This window comes from Saimiri boliviensis, chromosome 5, assembly GCF_048565385.1.
Source record: "Saimiri boliviensis isolate mSaiBol1 chromosome 5, mSaiBol1.pri, whole genome shotgun sequence".
Classification (NCBI taxonomy): domain Eukaryota; kingdom Metazoa; phylum Chordata; class Mammalia; order Primates; family Cebidae; genus Saimiri; species Saimiri boliviensis.
This window is the reverse complement of record NC_133453.1, coordinates 30,389,156-30,411,057: the sequence shown is the minus strand read 5'-3', so window position 1 is coordinate 30,411,057 and position 21,902 is coordinate 30,389,156. Positions and strand designations below refer to the sequence as shown.

The 21,902-nt window shown below is 35.0% G+C and overlaps 1 protein-coding gene across 1 annotated transcript in view; it reads left to right on the top strand.

The window, feature by feature from the left end:
* CPS1 (carbamoyl-phosphate synthase 1) overlaps positions 1-21,902 on the top strand; it is a 118,952-nt gene that overhangs the window by 32,569 nt on the left and 64,481 nt on the right. Inside the window, exons 8-19 of the mRNA XM_003925583.4 lie at positions 180-308; positions 871-977; positions 1,824-1,962; positions 2,800-2,877; positions 4,416-4,514; positions 5,395-5,490; positions 9,291-9,480; positions 10,470-10,627; positions 12,634-12,762; positions 15,550-15,694; positions 17,192-17,402; positions 18,778-18,976. Of these exons, the coding sequence (XP_003925632.2) occupies positions 180-308; positions 871-977; positions 1,824-1,962; positions 2,800-2,877; positions 4,416-4,514; positions 5,395-5,490; positions 9,291-9,480; positions 10,470-10,627; positions 12,634-12,762; positions 15,550-15,694; positions 17,192-17,402; positions 18,778-18,976 (1,680 nt within the window). The remainder of the gene's footprint in view (positions 1-179; positions 309-870; positions 978-1,823; positions 1,963-2,799; positions 2,878-4,415; positions 4,515-5,394; positions 5,491-9,290; positions 9,481-10,469; positions 10,628-12,633; positions 12,763-15,549; positions 15,695-17,191; positions 17,403-18,777; positions 18,977-21,902) is intronic.

Below are 21,902 nucleotides of genomic sequence, written 5' to 3'. Positions count from 1 at the left end.
ACAGGCATGAGCCACCAAGCTTGGCCCCAAATAAATTTTTGCTCAGCATTATTTATTTGAATTGTGTACAAATTTTTCCTTCCTTTTAAGGAATGGTTAGTCAAGAGGAAGTCTATCAAAATTATACTTTGGCAAAGAAACATGTTATTAAATTCATCATTCTTATGTTTCTTTTCCAGCGAGGAGCTGAAGTGCACTTAGTTCCCTGGAATCATGATTTCACCAAGATGGAGTATGATGGGATTTTGATTGCTGGAGGGCCTGGGAATCCAGCTCTTGCAGAACCACTAATTCAGAATGTCAGAAAGGTGCAGTGAACCTGGAATTAGTGTGTATCTGTGTGGGAAGTGGGGGCTTCCACTCTGTACCCTGAAAGGGCATGATATATTTTATTTATATTCAGGGATTTTTCAATACTTCTATTTGTGACTTCTGAGGCACTCTTAGTAGAGATAGTCTATGGGGGAACCAATGAGGAAAGAATATCAGAGAAAATAGGGTTTTTCTTCAGACAAAGTAACTTTGGGATTGTGCCCTTGAGTTAAAAGAACTGGAGTCCAATGGCCAAGTGTATTTTGCCTTACAGTTGTAAACTGACAACTCATGGTTCCTCATCATGACCTTGGGACCCATAAGACCTGCAGGTCTCTAAATAAATATTAAATTAGTTTAGTCTGAATGTAAAGTACATCTTACTGAATTCTAATGCTACAAATTTGTCAGTGATGTCCTTATTTATATTCTCTTTTAAAATTCAGTTACTATTCTTTTTATCTTCTTAAGAAAAAAGGATACTTCATTTTTATTCACTCAGAAGCAACATTTTTTGGAAATGTACTATTTGGTTAATAAAAATTTTCCCCAATTTAGATTATGGAGAGTGATCGCAAGGAGCCATTGTTTGGAATCAGTACAGGAAACTTAATAACAGGATTGGCTGCTGGTGCCAAAACCTACAAGATGTCCATGGCCAACAGGTGAGGTGGTTTCACTTTTGCTTACAGTAAACCAGCTCTGACATACTCACTACATACAAAGAACTCAGAGCACTTATCTGTCATTTATTTAGAGTAAATAAGTAACCATGCCTTATATGATTGACAGTCGTTTGACTACGTGATACCACTTTTATTGCATTTTTGGAAGGCGGCTTTCTCTAACAATATTCTTGTTATAATTTAAAGTTATTTTCCTTCCCTTGGCATAAGTTGAGATTATAATACTCAATCAAATGATATTCCAAGGGACATTTTTCTGATTTTTAGCTTGATTTCAGAACATTGTGACATTTTAAGAAGATAGTGTGACTTAAGAGCCCAGAAATCTTTAGATCCTCTTGGTTTCTCTTTTTTGCCTCAAACAATATTCATTTATTAAACATCAGGCTTTCCCCCATGGCCCACCCCTTACGTAAAGTGTATTTCAGGTGTGAGCCGTCATCTTTTTATTGTCTCCCAATAACTCTCTTCTGGCTTTAAAATTATTGTAGCTCCCTTAAAATAAGTCACTTATATTTGTCTGTTTCTGTTAAGCTGGCGAGCAATCCTTTTTGTTATGAGTGCAATGCGCCTTTTTCTAAAACCGATTATAGAATTTAATAGACCTGTGTGTATTTAACACACAACAAAGCTTCCTGAATTGATTTTTGTTGGGAAAATTATTGAGATTAACAATCTGTGACTTTTCTCACAGAGTGATTTTCACTAAGCAATTGAAATTTTGAATTTTAATAGGCTTTTCTTGTTCACCACTTTATAAGGATACATTTATATTATTCTCTTCACTTTTCCTTTTCCCTATTCTTTTTCTTCTTTTCTCTCCAGAGGGCAGAATCAGCCTGTTTTGAATATCACAAACAGACAAGCTTTCATTACTGCTCAGAATCATGGCTATGCTTTGGACAACACCCTCCCTGCTGGCTGGAAACCACTTTTTGTGAATGTCAATGATCAAACAAATGAGGTAAATGCTGTCAATAAACCTTTTCAGCTGGTGATGAAAAATGCAGGGCTTTAAGAAAAACAATACATAAGCATTGTATATATTTATGAGATACATGTGATATTTTGATACATGCATAAGTAGTGATCAAATCAGACTATTTAGAATTAACCATCACCTCAAACATTTTTATTTCTTTGTACTGAGAACATTCCAAATCTTCTAGCTGCTTTGAAATATGCAATAACTTATTTACCCAGAATGTTAACCCAGAATTTTTAAATACATTGTGATGCAAATATCTTTCTCTCGTTTGTGATTTTTTTGGGGGTTGGGGGTTGAAAAACAGTTACAGGTTTTGTTCCAGAGGCATCTGTGTTTTAGAAAGTCATTTCTCTTATTCTTACTCTCTCCTCAGTTGACTTGTTAAAATTCACTATTTCAGTCATTAATCAACAACTATCCACATTCAATGTTAGTGGGCTCTTTGTCCAAATCTGTTTGAGAGCAGTCTAGGTGGGTCTCTGGGACTTACCTGGCACTGGTGTAGTCTTTGAGAAGAACTTTGGAAAAGTAATTTAGGGCTCAGGGCCCAGAGGGGTCTCAAAGGCTATAGACCAAACTCGTTATTTATTTATTTTAAAAGAAAACACATTTGGTTGAGTCTTCATTGACTCATTTTCCATACCTATCAAAATGGTCAGATATGTAAGTACTTAAGATATAGGGCCATGCTATTTAATAGTACTGTTAGTTTAAAAATTTTTTGAAGCATCTAACTCAGTTTTTAAATTTGAGCTGTATCGCTTGGCGTTCATTGTTACCTAAGGACTTTCTTCTCATTTCTTATTCCTTTAGGGGATTATGCATGAGAGCAAACCCTTCTTCGCTGTGCAGTTCCACCCAGAGGTCACCCCAGGGCCAACAGACACTGAGGTATGTCAGAAAGATGAGGCCTATTATATATGTTAAAAAAATATGTATTTGTGTGGAAGCTTGAGAAACCAAAATAATCACCCCAGATGATCTTGAGCAGAACATTCTCAAAAAAAATTGCTTTGGTAACACACATTTTGTATTAAAATTTCCCCATGAATGTCACAGAGGAAATTTTTATCTTTTTAAAAATTTAAAATGGGAAAGCCCTTAAGAAACCCGAAGTGATGCTATTTATATTTAAACCCATTATCATTCTAATATATTTAGTTCTGAAATTTACAATTGTTGAACTATGCAAATGAATTCCCTCTTGCTCCCTCTCATTCTCCTGACTGAAATGAAATTTTAATCCCCCATCTGTGACTTCACAAAAATCCCTATGGCAACTGGTTGTGTAGCCACTAAGGAAGAATAAACAGCAGCAGGAGAAAAGAGGCGAAGGGGTGTGGGGAGGAGAGAGGGCATGCATGCACATACATAGATGATTCAGAGGCTTCAGAAATGAACCACAAGGAATGCTTAGAGGAGTTTTGTTTTTAATCTGCATATTTTTACGTTTTTTTTGTGTGAGCTCTTAGTTCATTGCTCAAGCACATCTTTCCAAATAAACACTTCTGGTGAAATCCAGAAAAATCTGAAGTCTATCGTGATTTCCCCACACCCAGGGGCCTCCTCCAGTATAAAATCTTCATTGTCAGAACTATCAGAAAAGACTTCTAGGTAAAATGAGGAAGATAATAAAAGCTTTCCTTCTGCATGCTCTGTTCCACTCTCTTATGTCTAACTTGCCTTTTTAGATATTTGTATTTTGTTCTTGTTTTAATGTTAGAAAAGATTGGTTCTTAATAGCCAAAATCAGTATTATATTACCAACTCATGATGAAACTCATAAATCAAATTTAGTTAAGTGTATCATCTAACACATGCTAAGTAATTTTTTAATTTAAAATTTAAATTAGCATATATTAGTACTTTGGATTAGGAACATTGCAATTAAGATATGTAATAATATCCGCTATCATGTAATTCTTTTTTGTCTTTCCAATAATTGCAAAATGAATATTCTTTGTTGTAATTTGTCATATCTAGTGAAGCAACAGAAGTAAATCCTCTGACAAAGTTTAAGAATAATCTTCAGAAATTGTTTTTTAGAGCTGATGGAAATTTAAATTAGTATTTCTAATTTTCTATATAATAAGTGATATAGCTTCAATTGTTTTGTCCAACTAGAATTTGATTTAGAAGAAGCAAATGATACAAGTTGCTAAAAATTTGGCATTCTCAGAAGGCATCTGATATATTTATTGCTTGTTGGAAACTTCTTTTTTATAGGACTTAAACAGAAATATTTATTTGATTAAATTCTTACAGTAATAGATATTCAGCTATTGACAAGAAAACAAAAAAATACGAAATGTTATGCAAAAAATTATTTGTTTCTCATCTGACGTTCAAATTAACTGGGCATCTTGTGTTTTATCTGGTGAACTTAAGAATTTTGAAGCTTCTAACTAGTTGGTTATATTTTTTTCTAGTATCTGTTTGATTCCTTTTTCTCACTGATAAAGAAAGGAAAAGGTACCACCATTACATCAGTCCTACCAAAGCCAGCACTAGTTGCATCTCGAGTTGAGGTCAGTATGTGGGCTTGTTTTTGGTTTATGAATTTTGGATTGTTCTGATTATGTGATGATTTTTAATAACTGAATGATGTAAGGCATACTAGTGTTTAATAAAAGATGACTGGTATCATTGTAATAGACTGTCATTTTATAATTTATTATTTGGTTCCTTCTTGATGATGTTTAATGGAACTTTCATGTTTTGATTTAAAATAATGTCTTTTAAAGTTTACTGCTTACAATGCATTTGTAATAACAACAAATAATAGAGTTTATTTTAGAATTTATTTCCCATTATCCAAAAAGCCATAGCTCTATGTAAAGATGAGATACAGTTTAAATTACAGAATCATTATAGGTAGTAGAATTCCCTTTGTTTCAACTAGAATAACTGTTATTCAACATCATGAACTGAATATTTTACCTCTAAAAAGCAAATAGGCAAGGATTTATATAGCATAACACTTAAATCCTTAATTTGAATATGTTTGTTAGTGTGATAAGGTTTTTACCCATTTCCTTCATAAACTACACACACATACCATTATTATTTAAAATTTAGAAGGGTGTATATTTGAAAAAATACCACACATAGATATATTTACATATATGTATATATTTTTGGATATTTATATGTTTAAATAAAATGTAAATCCCTTTAAAAATTTTTTACTTAAGTGAAAAACCTTAACAAACTTTGGGAATCACATTGAAATTAGAGATGTTTTAAGTTGTTAGTCTTTTTCCCTATATATTATATGTTTTATAACATTAGACCTTAAATGACCACATAAACTCAGATGATGTAGTTTGTCTTCTCCACTCTTGAAAAATGTCTTTTATTTTCACCATTCTAGCAATAATGACAATGTCTTTTTATTATTGCTTACAGGTTTCCAAAGTCCTCATCCTAGGATCAGGAGGTCTGTCCATTGGTCAGGCAGGTGAATTTGATTACTCAGGATCTCAAGCTGTAAAAGCCATGAAGGTGAGAGAATATGATCTTTACTAGAATTAATATGCTTCCTTTAATGAATCTAATTAGTATTTCATAATTTAGATTTATGACACTACCTCTTTTCAAAGTTGCTATAATTATTTTCCTTAACTGTGCCTTTATACATCTTATATTAAAGAATTTTGATGACGAGCAAGAATTTCACCTTGCTCAAATGTGCACATCTGTAAATGAAGGAGGGTAATCTCCAAAATTATTTAGGTTATTGCCTACTTACTGAGAAAATACATAAAGTCTCATTTATTGATGCTGTTTGTTTCTTTTGAGGCAGTGAGCTTTTCAAATATACTTGTCTTTTATGTGAAAGATAAATTTTGGGCATCTTTGGTGCTTTAAAGTACTTCAAATGCTCTACAGGATGCTTCAGGCATCTCTGTGGTTATAATGGGAAACTCCAGTTGGAAGAGCAAAGTCAGCAGTACATTTCATTCAGGTTTTAAAAATTATTATCTGTGGCTAGGGGACCCAGTTCTCCCGTCAGTGCCTGGGAAAAGGGATGATATGGCAAAATTTTCAAGTAAAAAGATTTGATACACAGGTGTGGAAGGACATCCTCCCTTTTTACTTAAACACTCTGGAGATCTCCCAAGCCCTATTGTAGTAAAATAAAACTTTAGAAAAATTCTATTGTGTATTTAAGGTATTTCTCTTGAGGAACTCAGTTAGTACCCCTCATTGAGCTAATCAGGCCATTCAGAGACAATGTGAGCTCTTGTTGACATTGCTTCAGCCTTTGCAGTGTAATGCCATTCACCAGAGACCAGGCTAGTAGAGGGTAGCAGAGTATGGCAGCAGAAGACCAGGACAGCAAATGTGGAAAAAAAAGTTGGCCAAAGGTTTTCTTTTTTTTTAAAAAAATTTTTGTTAGTATTCTATAATCAAACATTTTCACCTGATGGGGTTTGTTGAAGAGGTGGAACACAGTCTCAATGATTTAGTCTTTTTCTTATTTTTTTTAATACTCTCCACCATTCATGTATGTACATGCACACTCACACATTTTTTGGAATACACTTTCAAAATGATACTTTACTTCTTTGCATTATGATTTCTTATTAGATAATTGGAGACTGTCCATTGGTTTTGATTAGTTAGAACACAAGCCAAGTGTGTTCAGAGTTTAGAATACATTTATCTAGTATACAGTTTTTTTTCTATTTGGGAGTTTTACAAAGAATTTGTATTTTTATAGTTTGCATTTTAATGTGTTCTACATCAATCAGGTAAAGTTATTCATTTTTAACTAAAGAACAGGAATTATTAGGTTATATTGTGATCATTTAGAAGGCTGATAACTAGACATGATTTTTTAAACTAAAATATTATGATTGGTGCATATATTGCAACAAGAACTAGATAAATAAAATGATGTAAAATTGAGATGGATTGAAATTATGAGCTTTAAAATAAATGAACACTTATCATGTGTATGTGTAGGATCTTTTCCTGTCTAATTTGACTTATGAAATATTGCCATATTCATTGTATAGAACATTCAGAAAAATACTCAAGTATACTAAAGTTTGTTGGTACTTTTCTTTAGTAGTGAGATTTTCTATAACTTCTGTTGCTGACATGTTCTCAGTTTGGACTCAATTATTAAAATTCACCCCATATTATAAAGGCATTTGCTTATCTGTTTGCATCTTCCTGACATTTTGTTAATAATATTACTCTTAAAATCTTGAAAGATGACTCATATTGAGGAAAGAGCATAGGATTTGAATCGTAACACTTGAATTAGAGCCCTAATATCACCACTTCTTAGCTATATGACCTTTAGCAAGCCATTTAACATTACTGAATCTCAATTTCTTCATTCAAAAGGTTGAAATCTCTTTCATAGTCTTGGTATAAAAATCAAATAAATTACCAAAAAAGTATATTACAAGCATTAAGTCATTATTTCAATTTAAAGCAGCATAAAATATATTTAATGTTTTATTCAGATCCTACCCAAAGATATGTAGGGTTTTCAAGAATAATTTCTATGCTTTTATCTAAATATTTTGTTGACTTTTTAGGGGAATTTAAAATTGACATACTAATATATGAAATAGTAAGAACTATCTGGTCATATTTTATAATAATTATTTTGCTAAGTGTCACCCTCATCCTGGTTTTTAAAACAATTATCCTTAGTAGCCTACATAAAGAATTATTTTGAAAGTCTCTCCTGATGTAAGGAATGAGATAGAGCTATGAATACCTTCATAAGTATATTTACATATACACACACACATGCATTCACATACATAGTTTTATTTCTTTTGCCATATGTTTTTTAAAAATACAGTATGTACAAATGGTTGTATAATGGTCTTTGTTAAAGCACTATGGCAAGCATGAAAATCTAGAAAAAAGTGAAAACCAGCAGAAGGCTCCCAATGCTTCCAGCAAAAAGGGAGCACATTATTCTGCATTTTAAATGTACAGTCAATGTTGTTCTCAGACAAATAAATAGAAGGAGGAGCAGCTTTTTTTTTTTTTTTAACTTTTATTTTAGGTTTGGAGGTTACCATGTAAAGGAGACATAAGATCCTTTTTGGATAAGAAAATGTTGAGGGAATTCATTACCACCAGATTTGCCTTGCAAAAGATGTTGAAAGGAACACTAAGTACAGAAAGGAAAGACCACTACCAGCTAATACAAAAATACACTTAGACACGCAGACCAGTGTCACTGTAAAGCAACTACACAAACAAACCAACATAATAACCAGCTAATAGCTCAATGACAGGATAAAATTCACATATCAATACTAACCTTGACTATAAACAGGCTAAGTGCCCCCACTTAAAAGGAATGGAGTGGCAAGCTGGATAAAAAAGCAAAACCCAATGGTAGGCTGTTTTCAAGAGCTCCATCTCACATTCAAAATAAAGGGATAGAGGAAAATCTCCAAGCAAATGGAAAACAGAAAAAAACAACAACAGCAGCAACAACAACAACAAAGCTTACAATCCTAATTTCAGAAAAAAACAGATTTCAAATGAACAAAGATTTAAAATAAGACAAATAAGGGCATTACATAATGGTAATGGGCTCAATTCAAGAAGATCTAACTATCCTAAATATATATGCACTCAACACAGGAGCGCCCAGATTCATAAAGCAAGCTCTTAGAAACTTACAAAGAGAGACAGAGTCTCACACAGTAATAGTAGAAGACTTCAACACTCCACTGACAGTATTAGACAAATCATTGAGGCAAAAACTTAACAAAGATATTCAGGACTTAAACTCGACATTGCACCAAATGGATCTAATAGACCTTTTAAGAACTCTCTACCCTAAAACAACAGAATATATATTCTCATTGCCACATGATACATACTCCAAAATTGACTACCTAATTGTAAGTAGCTTTCATATTGCCTCTAGTTCCACTTTGTATTTACTAATTTAAAATGTTTGGAATATGTGATTCTTTTAAGGTTGATTGAACTACAGAGTTTCGTAATATTTGTGGATCTCTAGACAAATTGTATAGAAATGGTATCTATCTTTGCCTCCAGTGCCAAAGATCACCTCATGATGATCTTCATGAGGCAGCCAATTCTTTTGGATAATTTCATTTTCAAGAATTTCTTCCTTTCTTTGAGCAAATCCTTGTCTTCCTTTAACTTCCATTCACTAATGCTATTATAGATCTCTACAGCCCACAGATAACCTAAAAGTTTATTTACCCCATGTCTCTCTATATAAGTGTGGCTATTCTCTTCTTTAGACCATATATTCATGTATTGGATTCTTTTGTTTCTTTCAGGAGGAAAATGTCAAAACTGTTCTGATGAACCCAAACATTGCATCAGTCCAGACCAATGAGGTGGGCTTAAAGCAAGCCGATACTGTCTACTTTCTTCCCATCACCCCTCAGTTTGTCACAGAGGTCATCAAGGCAGAACGGCCAGATGGGTTAATTCTGGGCATGGGTGGCCAGACAGCTCTGAACTGTGGTAAGTTCTTATAAGTTTAATTGCAGAGTTTTGCCATATATTTTATTTGAACTCATCTAACAACTGTGCTTTGTGTGTTCATAAAACCTTTCTTGTAATGTGTGAGGAAGCAGTTTGCAAACAGCCACTGAAAATAGTCATATGATGAATATTACTAGTTAATTTCACAAAATAGCTGAGACAAAGAAACTTTTCCCTTGAATGCTCCAAAGTGGCCAGTAAGTTTCTTGAATTTCTCTACTCTATACCAGGATATTGCTTTTCTTTGTTGCTATTGAGGTCTTGAGAACTGTTATGAATGAAAAAAGATAATTAACATGGGTTAAGTGCTCTTATGTATCAGCCCTGTAGCAGTTGCCTCTCAAACATATTTTCATAATAACATAGATCAATCTTTCTACCATTCCTTTATTCATCTGCTAAGTATGCTGCTTTGTTCTCTTTAAAATTCTTCAAATCTTTGGAACTAGATTACAAATGAGAATCTCTTTAGCTAGTGTGGATAAGCAATTGCTGATATAATTTGTATGTTAAAAAAGAGTTAGGCAAAATTAGATGTCAAGATAGTGTAACACAAACCATTTTGATGATAATTTTTTAACCAAAATAGGTACTCATATATTTGGGATTTTAAAAATTATAGAACTTCATTACAGAAATGGACTTTAGAAGGAAAGGGAATATATTAAAATCTTAAGGCTCAGTATAATACTATGACTTTTATTAATAAAGATAAAAATGATATTCAGAAGATGATAATATAAGTAATAGTAGCATCAGTGACATATTTTTTCAGACTATCTTCAGAATTTTTATTTGAATTTTTTTCCCTAAGTACAATTCTAGTATAGACAGTGGTACCTTCTTGGATTTTAAGACTTAAAAAAAAAAAAAAAAAAAAAAAAAGAGATGGTTGTATTCAGTTGTCTGTTAAAGAAGACACAAAAGTTTGACATTTTAAAAAGTAATCCTATTTGGTTCTTCTTTAGGAGTGGAACTATTCAAGAGAGGTGTGCTCAAGGAATACGGTGTGAAAGTCCTGGGAACTTCGGTTGAATCCATTATGGCCACAGAAGACAGACAGCTGTTTTCAGACAAACTAAATGAGATTAATGAAAAGATTGCCCCAAGTTTCGCAGTGGAATCGGTAAGGATTCTATGCTTTGGAGAAACAACGGCATTATTTGTCTTCGGTTGAAGGGAGAATGATTTTTCATGCCTAATAATCATCGTTAAGATTATTATACCTACATGCATTTTTTTTCTGGAAATATGTTAATAGTTCAGAAATATTGTATATTAATTATAGCACTCAACGCCAAAATCATATGTATTAATATTTTACTTTATGAAAAGAGAAACATTAAGTCCAGAGATGAAGTGGTTTATCAAAGCTTGAAGTGCCAATGAGTCTCAGATCTCATTGGCTAAGAATTGAAGCTAAGAACCATACCAACTTGCAAAACTGAAGCAGTTTTTAACCTTCTTTCTAGGATCAGTCACACATTTTGCATGTTTGAATGCCCTGCAAATGAGATTGACTTTAAATTTTTTTTGGAATAAAATCAGCATTTTAGAATAAAGTGGATCCAGTCAGTACAATTAATGACTGGAAAACCTGTGGTTTAGATATTTAAGGAAGATAGATTTGCTTTTCTGTTATTTATTTCCATTGCCTCTTATGCCTATCAGTAAGCTATTACCAATTACCAGGAAAAATAATCAACTCACTTGATATCGTTTTTGCCCCTAACTTTATCTTTGACTTCAAGCTTATAGTGGGTGAAGTGGGGGTGCTAGGGGCAGTGGTAAATGCAGCTTCTCCACAGTAGAAGCAGGCACACCCTTAGGAATAAGGTAGGTACTTCTGGGACAACTAAAAATGGGTTATGTATGTTTCAGAAAACAATGCTACCAAGTATACTTCATGTTACAAACTTGTCAATCAGAAATAATCCCAGGATAGCTCTGCTGCACAATTTGGGATGCTCCTGCCATACATTTATTCTTTCATTGCCAGATTTAATTATGTCCTTGCTTCCTCAGGGTAAGAAACAGGCATATGGGAAAGGTGTAATTACATTCCCATTGGTAGTGTAATAATATTCCATGACAGAAAAATATAGCCACCATATGTTGTATTCTGTAAGTTAAAAAAAATTCCAAGCTTCTGGGACTATTCTCAGACTGAACTTGAAAAATGAAAAATCTCTTAATATGCAGTGTTCCTAATGGCTTATTGTGGTAACATCAAGCTAGCTTCAGCAGCAGAGAACCTGGTTTCATTAAGAAATTATAAAGACAGATGCACACGTATGTTCACTACAGCACTGTTTACAGTAGCAAAGACCTGGAACCAACCCAAATGCCCATTGATGATAGATTGGACAGGGAAAATGTAGCACATATACACCATAGAATACTATGCAGCCATAAAAAACGATGAGTTTGTGTCCTTTGTAGGAACATGGGTGAATCTGGAAACCATCATTCTCAGCAAACTAACACAAGAACAGAAAATCAAACACTGTATGTTCTCACTCATAGGCGGGTGTTAATTAGAACACATGGACACAGGGAGGGAGCATCACACACTGGGGTCTGTTGGTGGGGGGCAGGGGAGGGACAGCAGAGGGTGGGGTGGTTGGGGAGGGATAACATGGGAAGAAATGCCAGATATAGGTGACGGGGGGATAGAGGCAGCAAACTACATTGCCATGTACGTACCTATGCAACAATCCTGCGTGATCTGCAAATGTACCCCAGAACCTAAAGTACAATTAAAAAACAAAAAAGAAATAGACTTTTAAATTGCATGTAAAAATTCAATAATTCAATTTGGCTCCCATTCTCAAATGAATGATGATTATTTCTGCTTTGGCCATGGTTCTATTTCTATAGGACAAGATAAAATTTACCACAAAAGTATGTTTCTTAAAAGCCTTCACTGTATATAAAGCATCTACCCTAGAATTTAATTAACATTTGAATAACAACACTTGCTTTTCAGAATGAGATTAGGGAATAATAGGACATTTCCATATTCACTCTCCCCAAATAAATTGGTTTACTTGATTGCCAGATTCTCTCCTGTGGTCTATTCTGCTAGTGTGCTCAGCTTTTAAATTTTAGGGTCCTTGTTCTTGTTGACAGATGGAAGACGCGCTGAAGGCAGCAGACACCATTGGCTACCCAGTAATGATCCGTTCTGCTTATGCACTGGGAGGGTTAGGCTCAGGCATCTGTCCCAATAGAGAGACTTTGATGGACCTCGGCACAAAGGTATGTATTTTTGTAGACAATATTCTTACCTACCAAAAAAACTGGCTTGGCATACCTTTTCAAATATGGAATGTTATATAGAAGAGAAATTACATTTTATTTATTAAATCATAATCATATTCTCCAAAAGTGTCTTCCAAAAGATGATACTTTTGAGAGGGTAGTGCAGTGCAACAGTTCATGCCAGGATGCAATGATAGTCACATGGTTCAAGGTAAACCAGTGGTCACTTTGCCTCAATTTCCACCTTTATAGTACAATCTATTGACTTCAGTGAGATGAACTTAATTCAACTCCATCTTCCTTTGTTTCACAATCTACTCCCAGATATTGGAAAATGCTAAAATATGTTTTAGTGGTTAAGGAAAAATAGGACATAATGTCCTATGTTTAATTTTTTTTTTCCTGAAATAATATGGTTGGCATGAATGACGTCCAGAAAGTGAAAGAAAGCACACTGAGTAGTTTGGCTTTACTCAAAATTAAGGTGTTTAAAATATACATGGTATAAACCTCTCAGTATAGTAAATGACTCAACTCCTCCAACTGCCCAATACTTATAGAAATGAGAGAGATTTGAGTGTTTATAATTTATATTCTATCAAAATTACTTTAACATATTAATAACTACTTCTTTTCTTGAGTATTAGAAGAAAACTCTTGAGAAAAGTAAGATATGCTACAAAAACTGAATTAGATGCTAATACAGAAAACAGTTTCCAGGAAAGCAGAGACTTTTGTCTGTACTCTATTTCCACAAAGAAGAACAGTGCCTGGAAATACCAGGAACTCATTAATGTCTTTGAAGAATGAGTACATGTGCAGCCAGGAAACCTGTGTAACTTACATGGCAGTCATGGAAGTGAATTTGACAGAATTACTGTGAGGGCTATTTTGCAGATTTTTTAGGAAATAGCTCAAGCACAGCTTACTGCTTTATCTTTACTTACTTTTTGAACTGAACTGAAATAAGACCCTTGAACTGTTGACATAGGATTTTGAAAACAGATAGGTACAATTCAGCATATTTAAATAACTACAATGGCAGACTTACATATAAACAACTTGGGTTTCATTTTTCTAAAGTTGTGAAAATTACAAAAATGGGAAACATATCTAATATAGATTTTTTTTGTTTGCATTCTGGACATATGAATCATGTATTTAAAGCAAAAACATGCTTTTGAAGAGAAAAAGTTTATTTTCTCTAGCTTGTTAGATGTTCCAAATATTTTCAATATTAACAACTTCATAACTGCCAATAGTGCCAATGCATACTTATTCTCTATTAAACATTTTTTACTCTCTAAAAACCAATCTGAAAACTGAATTTTTCACATAAGAAAGTTTATAATGAAGACAATTTTGGAATGGGACAGCTTTCAATTATGTATATTGTGCTCAAATAATCAATAGTCCTCTAAATGTTTTTTTTTTTTTTTTTTTTGCTGAAAAAAAAACCTCGCTCTTCCCTTGAGAATAATTACTTGTATCATTATGTCCTAAACAATCCCCTTATTCTCTTGAGGTTATAATTAGCACCATTAAAAGCTGCATTAACTTATCCAGGTCCCTAAGTTAACTTTTTTTTGTATAAAATCAAAGACTTTAAAAAATAAAAATAAAAACAAGCTGGGGAAACAGGTGAAGATAATTTCAATTTTCCCTGTATTGAAATATCCATTTTACTTCATTATAATGCAAAATACTTTTCCAAATTTATACCCTTTGTTTCCTAGATTTCTTCTTTTAGCAGGCAACCGGAATGATGAATTAATCATTATTAAATTGTTAACATTGGCTACTGAATTTTCTAACCACTTTGAGAACCTCATCGTGGGCAGCTGTGGAGACAAATGTGTCACATTTTCAGTTGCACGTGCTGGAGCCTATAGTGATGAGTGAAGTTAAAAAAAATCATATTGAGGCACATTATGGAAAAACTTACATTGAGTTATTATTTTAATGCCTATTAATAATTTGAAAAAATTCAAAATACTTTCCCTTTCACTGCCATTTTAAATCAAATATATTATAAGAAAATGAGACGTTTCTGTCTTGGATTATCAGCCACTGCATGTCCTAAGGTCAGAGATGACCACTTTCCTATTTTGGGTTCAGTATTTTTCCCATTGCGGGTGTGCTGTAAATATGAAATGATAATTATGCTAATTCATATCTGTCTAATCAGGCATACATGATACATGACTCAGAGTATTTAAGCATTTAGGCAGTCATTAACCATAATAATAGTCCCATATGATTCCTCTAATTCCCAAGTTTTATATGCCATCCTGGCTGTTTACAACCGTCATCATCTCCTTTCTCCTACTCATCAACATCAACTGACTTTTGTTGTGTGTGTCACTGTACAAAGCACCCTCAGCTATTTTAGAGAGCCAGCATCTTTAGACTTATTTTTCCATATTTATTCACACTTATCACATTTTCTGGTTTCACAGAAGCCTAGCTGCTGAAATAATTTCATTTCTCTCTGCCTGATTGCTCAATTATTTTCTCTTTTTCCTAAATTAGTTTGATTTAATGTCTTATCAGCACGTTGAATGGCAAGCCTCAATAATGTAAATCAAGCATATTCACAGCAGGATGCTATTCCTAGTACCTCACTGATTTTCTGACACATTGTGCCTTCTGCGCAGGGGAGAATGGAGACTAGGTTTGAGAGTTCAGTGCTGACCAGGATTTAGGCCAGGGCATTTTGCCAAGTATCCTTGTTGAAGCCAACACTTTTTCTTACTCTTTGATATTTTCGTCACCAATTTCTAGGCCTTTGCTATGACCAACCAAATTCTGGTGGAGAAGTCAGTGACAGGTTGGAAAGAAATAGAATATGAAGTGGTACGAGATGCTGATGACAATTGTGTCACTGTCTGCAACATGGAAAATGTTGATGCCATGGGTGTTCACACAGGTAGGCAAAGCATCTTCAAGAACTATAGTAATGCCTTCAGCTCATGTTGGCCATGACGATGGACACTGCAGTCTTCATAAACTTATTGTCTTTAAGTTACTATTTCTAGTTGACAGACTAGTGATAACATTTTGCACATGTATAGTATTTTACAGTATCGAAAATATTCTCATATTTAATTTGATCTTCACACAAACCCTGTGAAGTAAGGCAGATATTATTATACTGATTTAATTGGGAAAGAGCCAAAGATAAGCAATATGGTAGAAATAAGATCCATAAGACTTGGTGTTGAGAAATAAGAAGGGAGGTTGAGAAGGTTCAAAGCAGACTAAGATGTTAGTCTCCAAGTAAATGAGAAAATAGGCACAATAATAGAAATATTTTTTTTCAGGGAAGTACACTAGTTAGATAAGAAGGCAAAAATGATAACTTAGGATTTAAAAGTGCTAAATTTGAGGTGTGAGCAGAGTCAACAAAAAAGGGAGTTGAGAATGTGGAGATGGAATTTAAGAAATAGAATAGAAATGAAGAAGATGATACAAACACATTGGAAACTATTGGCATAAAGGAGATAATTGAAGCTGTAGGCATAGACAAAGTATTCAAAGGCATATACATATAGAAAGAGGAGACAAAAGGCTTGAACTTTGAATTCTGGGAAACATTTAGATTTATAGGGCAGGGGAAAGAGGAAGGATTAGTGTTGCAGATAGAAGGGGAGAATAAAGAGTTAAGAGGAAAATCAGAGTAGTACTGTATCAACTAAGCCAGTGCAAGAACTATTTTATAAGAGCTTTGTTTGTGGCAGTATCAAATGCTATGCAAGACCAAGACTGATTATTTAATTTGGTTTTTTGGATATCCAGGAGAAAAATTTTATTGCAAGGTCAGTTCTGTGAGCTCTATTGAAAGGAATTATATGATATCAAGTAGTAAGCAGAACTGGCAAACTTTCAAGAAACTCATTCATGTAAAGAATGAAAGTTTTGTGTGGTTGTCTGGCAATGTTGGGAGAAGGACTTTTGAAGACAGTGAATATCTGAGCATGACTGAAGGCAGAAGGGATGGAGACTAAGACTGCAGATATAAGGGGCTGTGATGAGAGAGGTGAGAATGGGAAGGGATAAGACACAGAAAGCCGTCTGATGAGCCAGTCTGGGTGATGAGGGTATAATATTCTACGAATGGAAGAACTTGAGAGCTAGTTTGAGATGAAGAGCAGGGAAGTTGAAGTCAATCTAAGAAGTAGATGATTGAAGCCTTGATAGCTATGTACTAGACAGATGAGTTTGGGAAAGTCTAGAGAGGTTTTTAAAAGTACTGTATCAGAGTAATATGGGCAAAACAGAAATTAAGGGAATACCTGGTATCACATATGCATCCCAACAAACCCTCAAACTGTTCTGTGTCTTGCATTATGCAAGTATATGGTTAAGTCACTGAAGTTGGTTATTTAAATATACACCAAATAACGAGTACTTCTTGGATATACAGGTGACTCAGTTGTTGTGGCTCCTGCCCAGACACTCTCCAATGCTGAGTTTCAGATGTTGAGACGTACTTCTATCAATGTTGTTCGCCACTTGGGCATTGTGGGTGAATGCAACATTCAGTTTGCCCTTCATCCTACCTCAATGGAATACTGCATAATTGAAGTGAATGCCAGACTGTCCCGAAGCTCTGCTCTGGCCTCAAAAGCCACTGGGTAAGATGAGAATAATTGACCATGGGTTTGAGATTCTTTGCAGATAGAAATAAAAAATTGGCAGAGAGTGGAAGACTGCGCTGCATTTATAAACTATGTTCCCCTTTTCTGTATGCTAGCTCCAAATCATTTATAGGACCCCGAGGACATGGTTATTAATGAGCTTGTTGCCAGATTGAGGTAAACGGTATTGCTAGCTGGCTTTGCTCGTTGGCTAATCATAAACAAAGCAAAATCCGGGTGGCCAAAGCAGGCTGCGAAAAATATGCTTCTTAATTGCATTTTGCAGCTGTTGTTAAAAGTGCATATTAATCCTTAATTTTAGTCTTCAACTGTTCTCTTGTGTATAGCCCTATAGCAAATAGTTGACAGAAAATATAGTTCACTTGACTCAAGGATGCAATATACTTTACTTTTATTTTAGCAAAACTCCTCAAGACTAAACAGTGCAGAATTTTTTCACAAGGAAATGTTACAAACAAATAAATCTGCTGTGTTGTAACAGCCACTAGCAAGCATGATTGGAGGGAAGGTTAATTAAAACCTTTTGTTTTTAATAATGTATTTAGCATCTTACATTTAAATTGGTGCATTTAAATGAACAAAATATTTACTTCTTTAGATTTTTTAATGTAGTTCCACAGCACTGCATGGAGTGCCGAAAGGCATATTGCCCTGTGTAGGAGTCACAATCCTGCATTCTCATTTGGTTCTTCTATTGACCATGTAATTTTGGGCACATTACCCATTATCTTGATAATTTCCTCATTTGTTAGATGGAAGTTGTATTAAACAACTCATATTTAGTTCTATAATTCTATGAATTCTCCTCTCAAACAAAATTACCCAAACTGACATTCTAGATGAAGATAGTCAAGTTATCAAAGTGTTAATTTTGTAAGGAGCCCAAACTTCAAAGATGATTTGCAGACAGAGCAAGGACCCAACCTTGAAATATCTATACTTTCTAGCCATTACATATTCCCTCATACTAGTGAACTCCACTGTCTTCTTAGGTACAGATATGTTTGTATTTTCTCCAAAAATATTTTGCAGATTCTTGTCTTAGGGGAGTTAAACACAAGTGGAGGTTAAACTTTATTTATCAACAAAGTTATTAATTTTGGATTGAAGAGACGAAGATTGAGAGTTGCAATGCATGTTGTGCATAGGGAGTAAATTCTCCTGTGATCTGTGCCTCTATACTTTGTATCATGACTCCTATTATCCCACAAGTGGCTATTAAATATTGATGCAGAACAGAGAATCAAGTATCTTCTATAATACCAGAAATTTTAAGAAAGACCAATTTATGTTCTGGTCTGTTTTCAATAATTGCTCAAAGAAAAAAAATAAATTTGTCTTCTTTTTATAGCTACCCATTGGCATTCATTGCTGCAAAGATTGCCCTAGGAATCCCACTTCCAGAAATTAAGAATGTTGTATCCGGGAAGACATCAGCCTGCTTTGAACCAAGCCTGGATTACATGGTCACCAAGATTCCCCGCTGGGATCTTGACCGTTTTCATGGAACATCTAGCCGAATTGGTAGCTCTATGAAAAGTGTAGGAGAGGTGAGTCCTTGGTTTATTACTCTATTTTGTTCTTGTTCTTCGTTATTTTGTCAAATTTGCAACACCACTGACAGTGTTAAAGTTGCCTGGATACTGTCAACACATGGACAGTGTTAAAGGTGCCTGGATATTAACATACTAATATACTAACAGTCTCCATTTGACATTTGTCACATGGCCATTTTGCTGCATTTGAAGGCCTTCCTATTCAGGAGGTGAGGCCATACATCTGGGCGTATAATATAGATGCGTATATGAAAACATGCTCACATCCATATAACTGAGTTGTAATGTTTTATAACCAAACCAAGACAGTAATATAGAATGTAATAACGTATATCAAAAAGACCACTGAACTGAGCTAAAGAAGTCCACTTTAGTCCATTCATGCAAATTGTGTCTTTAACTTCCTAGGACATCATTTCCCACATCTATAAAGGAAGAGGCTGGACTAGATCAACTCACAGGATCCTTCCTGCTCTAAAATTCTAAATTGATATGAGCATAGTAGAATATTAAGCTCCCTTTAATTATACTAAAACGTTCTAAGCTTTCAACATTTTTAGAAGATTTTTTCGAATGTACTGTGTTATGCTATTGGAAATTAAAGTTAGCCTTTGATTATTTCATCTTCAAAGATACAGTGTTCTTCTGTGTGGGAGGAAAGAAAGGATTTCATGTCTCTGCTGAGATTCTCACTCCCATGCCTCCTTCCACCAAGTCCTAATGTAACTGGGTTTTTTTGGTGGTGCTGGTGAGGCACAGCTTTCCTGAGAGAATGCTGTGTTCTTGGCCTTTAATTTTTTAAAGAATAAGTGATGGGACCACTGCAGGTATGCCATATGCTTGTAAAAGTAAGATATTGGACCTGAGAAGTGTTGTAGAAAGGTGATTTTATTTAGGTAGAGAAAAGAGAAGGAAAGGAGAAGAGAAAAAGAGAAAGACTTCCACGAAGAGAGTGGAAAGGGATTTTAAAGGGGAAAATTCCAGAGGGGAAAGGGAGCTCCCATCTTGTGGGAGGGGATTCCAGAGAGCTGGAAATTTGGCCTGGGTGAAGGAGCAGGGGAATTTATCCCGGGAGAAACCTCCACCTTTCCAAGTTCCTCTGGCCAATGAAACAAGTTCCCTAGAACTTCCACTGGAGTGATTGACTTTTAGTTTCTTCCCACGCCCGCGAAATTTAAACATAAACTGTTAATTTCCCAGAGGGAGAGAGATGGTAGGGGGGCATGGTGCTGAGAAATTTTTGCCCTTAAAACCACACCCCCTTATGGACCCAGAAAGAGTCCCTTATACAATATCCTCCTCTGAACAGGAAAATTTAACTTTTGTTGGAATAGGGGCATTGATTCTTTTTAACTACTTCCTGCTGAAATGAGGTATAGAAGCGTCCCTGCAGCTGAGGTTTTCTCCAGAGGGGAGCCTTTTAGGGGTGCAGCTTGATTTACAGGTTTATGATAGAGCTTACAAGCCAAGGACATTTGGGGTTTTAGTGGCAGGATTAATTGTGACCTTATGGTTTTATAAGAAATGAATATGACCAGGTGGTTGAAGATGAGAGGCCCAGAGATATAAATGAGCCCAGGAGAGAACAGAGCCAGACAGGTTCTTGAGGGCTTTAAGCCCTGTTATTGACTGATATCTGAGTTCTATGTTTAAAATAATACTTAAATGGTTTACAAAATAGCAGCTTTTTTTTTTTTTTTTTTTTTTTTTTTTTTTTTTTTTTTTTTTTTTTTAGAAACAGGTTTTCCTTCTTTCTGTTGTTAGCAGATTTAGGGCCCTTTTATTTTTTAAAGCTGTGGCAGCTGAAGAGTTAAGCTGGTTTGCAGAGAGAGTTGCCTTTTACAGAGAGAATTAGCAATCTTTTTTTCTTATTAATTAACTTTTGAGATAGCTTATAGTAACTGAATAGAGGTAGTAACTTTTTCAGCACCGAGTTTTTAGGGCAGGAGAGAAATACTGAAAAGGCCATGCCAACGCCCAGGAGAAGATTGGCTTCCTGGACCTTTATGGCTAGCTTTACCTGGGACTTTGTGAGGGTGATGGCTTGTGCTGGCACTTGTTTCAGGCATTTTTAGTCCTGCCATTGGGTTATTTGGTTAGACACCTTAGGCCCAGGGGACCTTGGTTCCCAGGGACAGTGTGCTTTTTAGTGATTTTCTTGGCACAACAGGCATGGATGATGGCGGTCCACTTTTGGGGGGACAGTTTTTTATAACAAGTGTTGTAGAAAGGTGATTTTATTTAGGTAGCGAAAAGAGAAGGAAAGGAGAAGAAGAGAAAGACTTCCATGAAGAGTGTGGAAGGGGATTCTAGAGGGGAAAATCCCAGAGGGGAAAGGGAGCTGCCACCATGTGGGAGGGGATTCCAGAGAGCTGGAAATCCCCTGTGGGTGAAGGAGCAGGGGAATTTATCCTGGGAGAAATTCCCACCTTCCCAAGTTCCTCTGGCCAATGAAAGGAGTTCCTTAGAACTTCCAGTGGGTGATTGACTTTTAGTTTCTTCCCTCGCCCACAAAATTCAAACATAAACCTTTAAAGTTCCCGGATGGAGAGAGATGGGAGGGGGGCATGGTGCTGGGAAATTCTTGCCCTTAAAACTACGCCCCGTCGTGGACCCGGAAAGAGAACACATTCGCTCACGAATCATTTTTGCATCCAGAAGGTTTGGCATATCAGAGAAAACATGAACTTTGGAACCAGCTGTACTTGGATATTACTCTTGGCATTGCCACTTATTAGCTACAGACTCACAGGCAAGACACTGAGTTTCAGGATTCACACCTACAAAATAGAAATAATACCTACCTTGCAGGATTCTTATAATGTCAAGATTAACACATATCATATTTAGTAATGCCTTTTAAGATAAGTTCATAGTATACTCCCTCTTAATGTAATCCATAATCATTATCATTAAATTA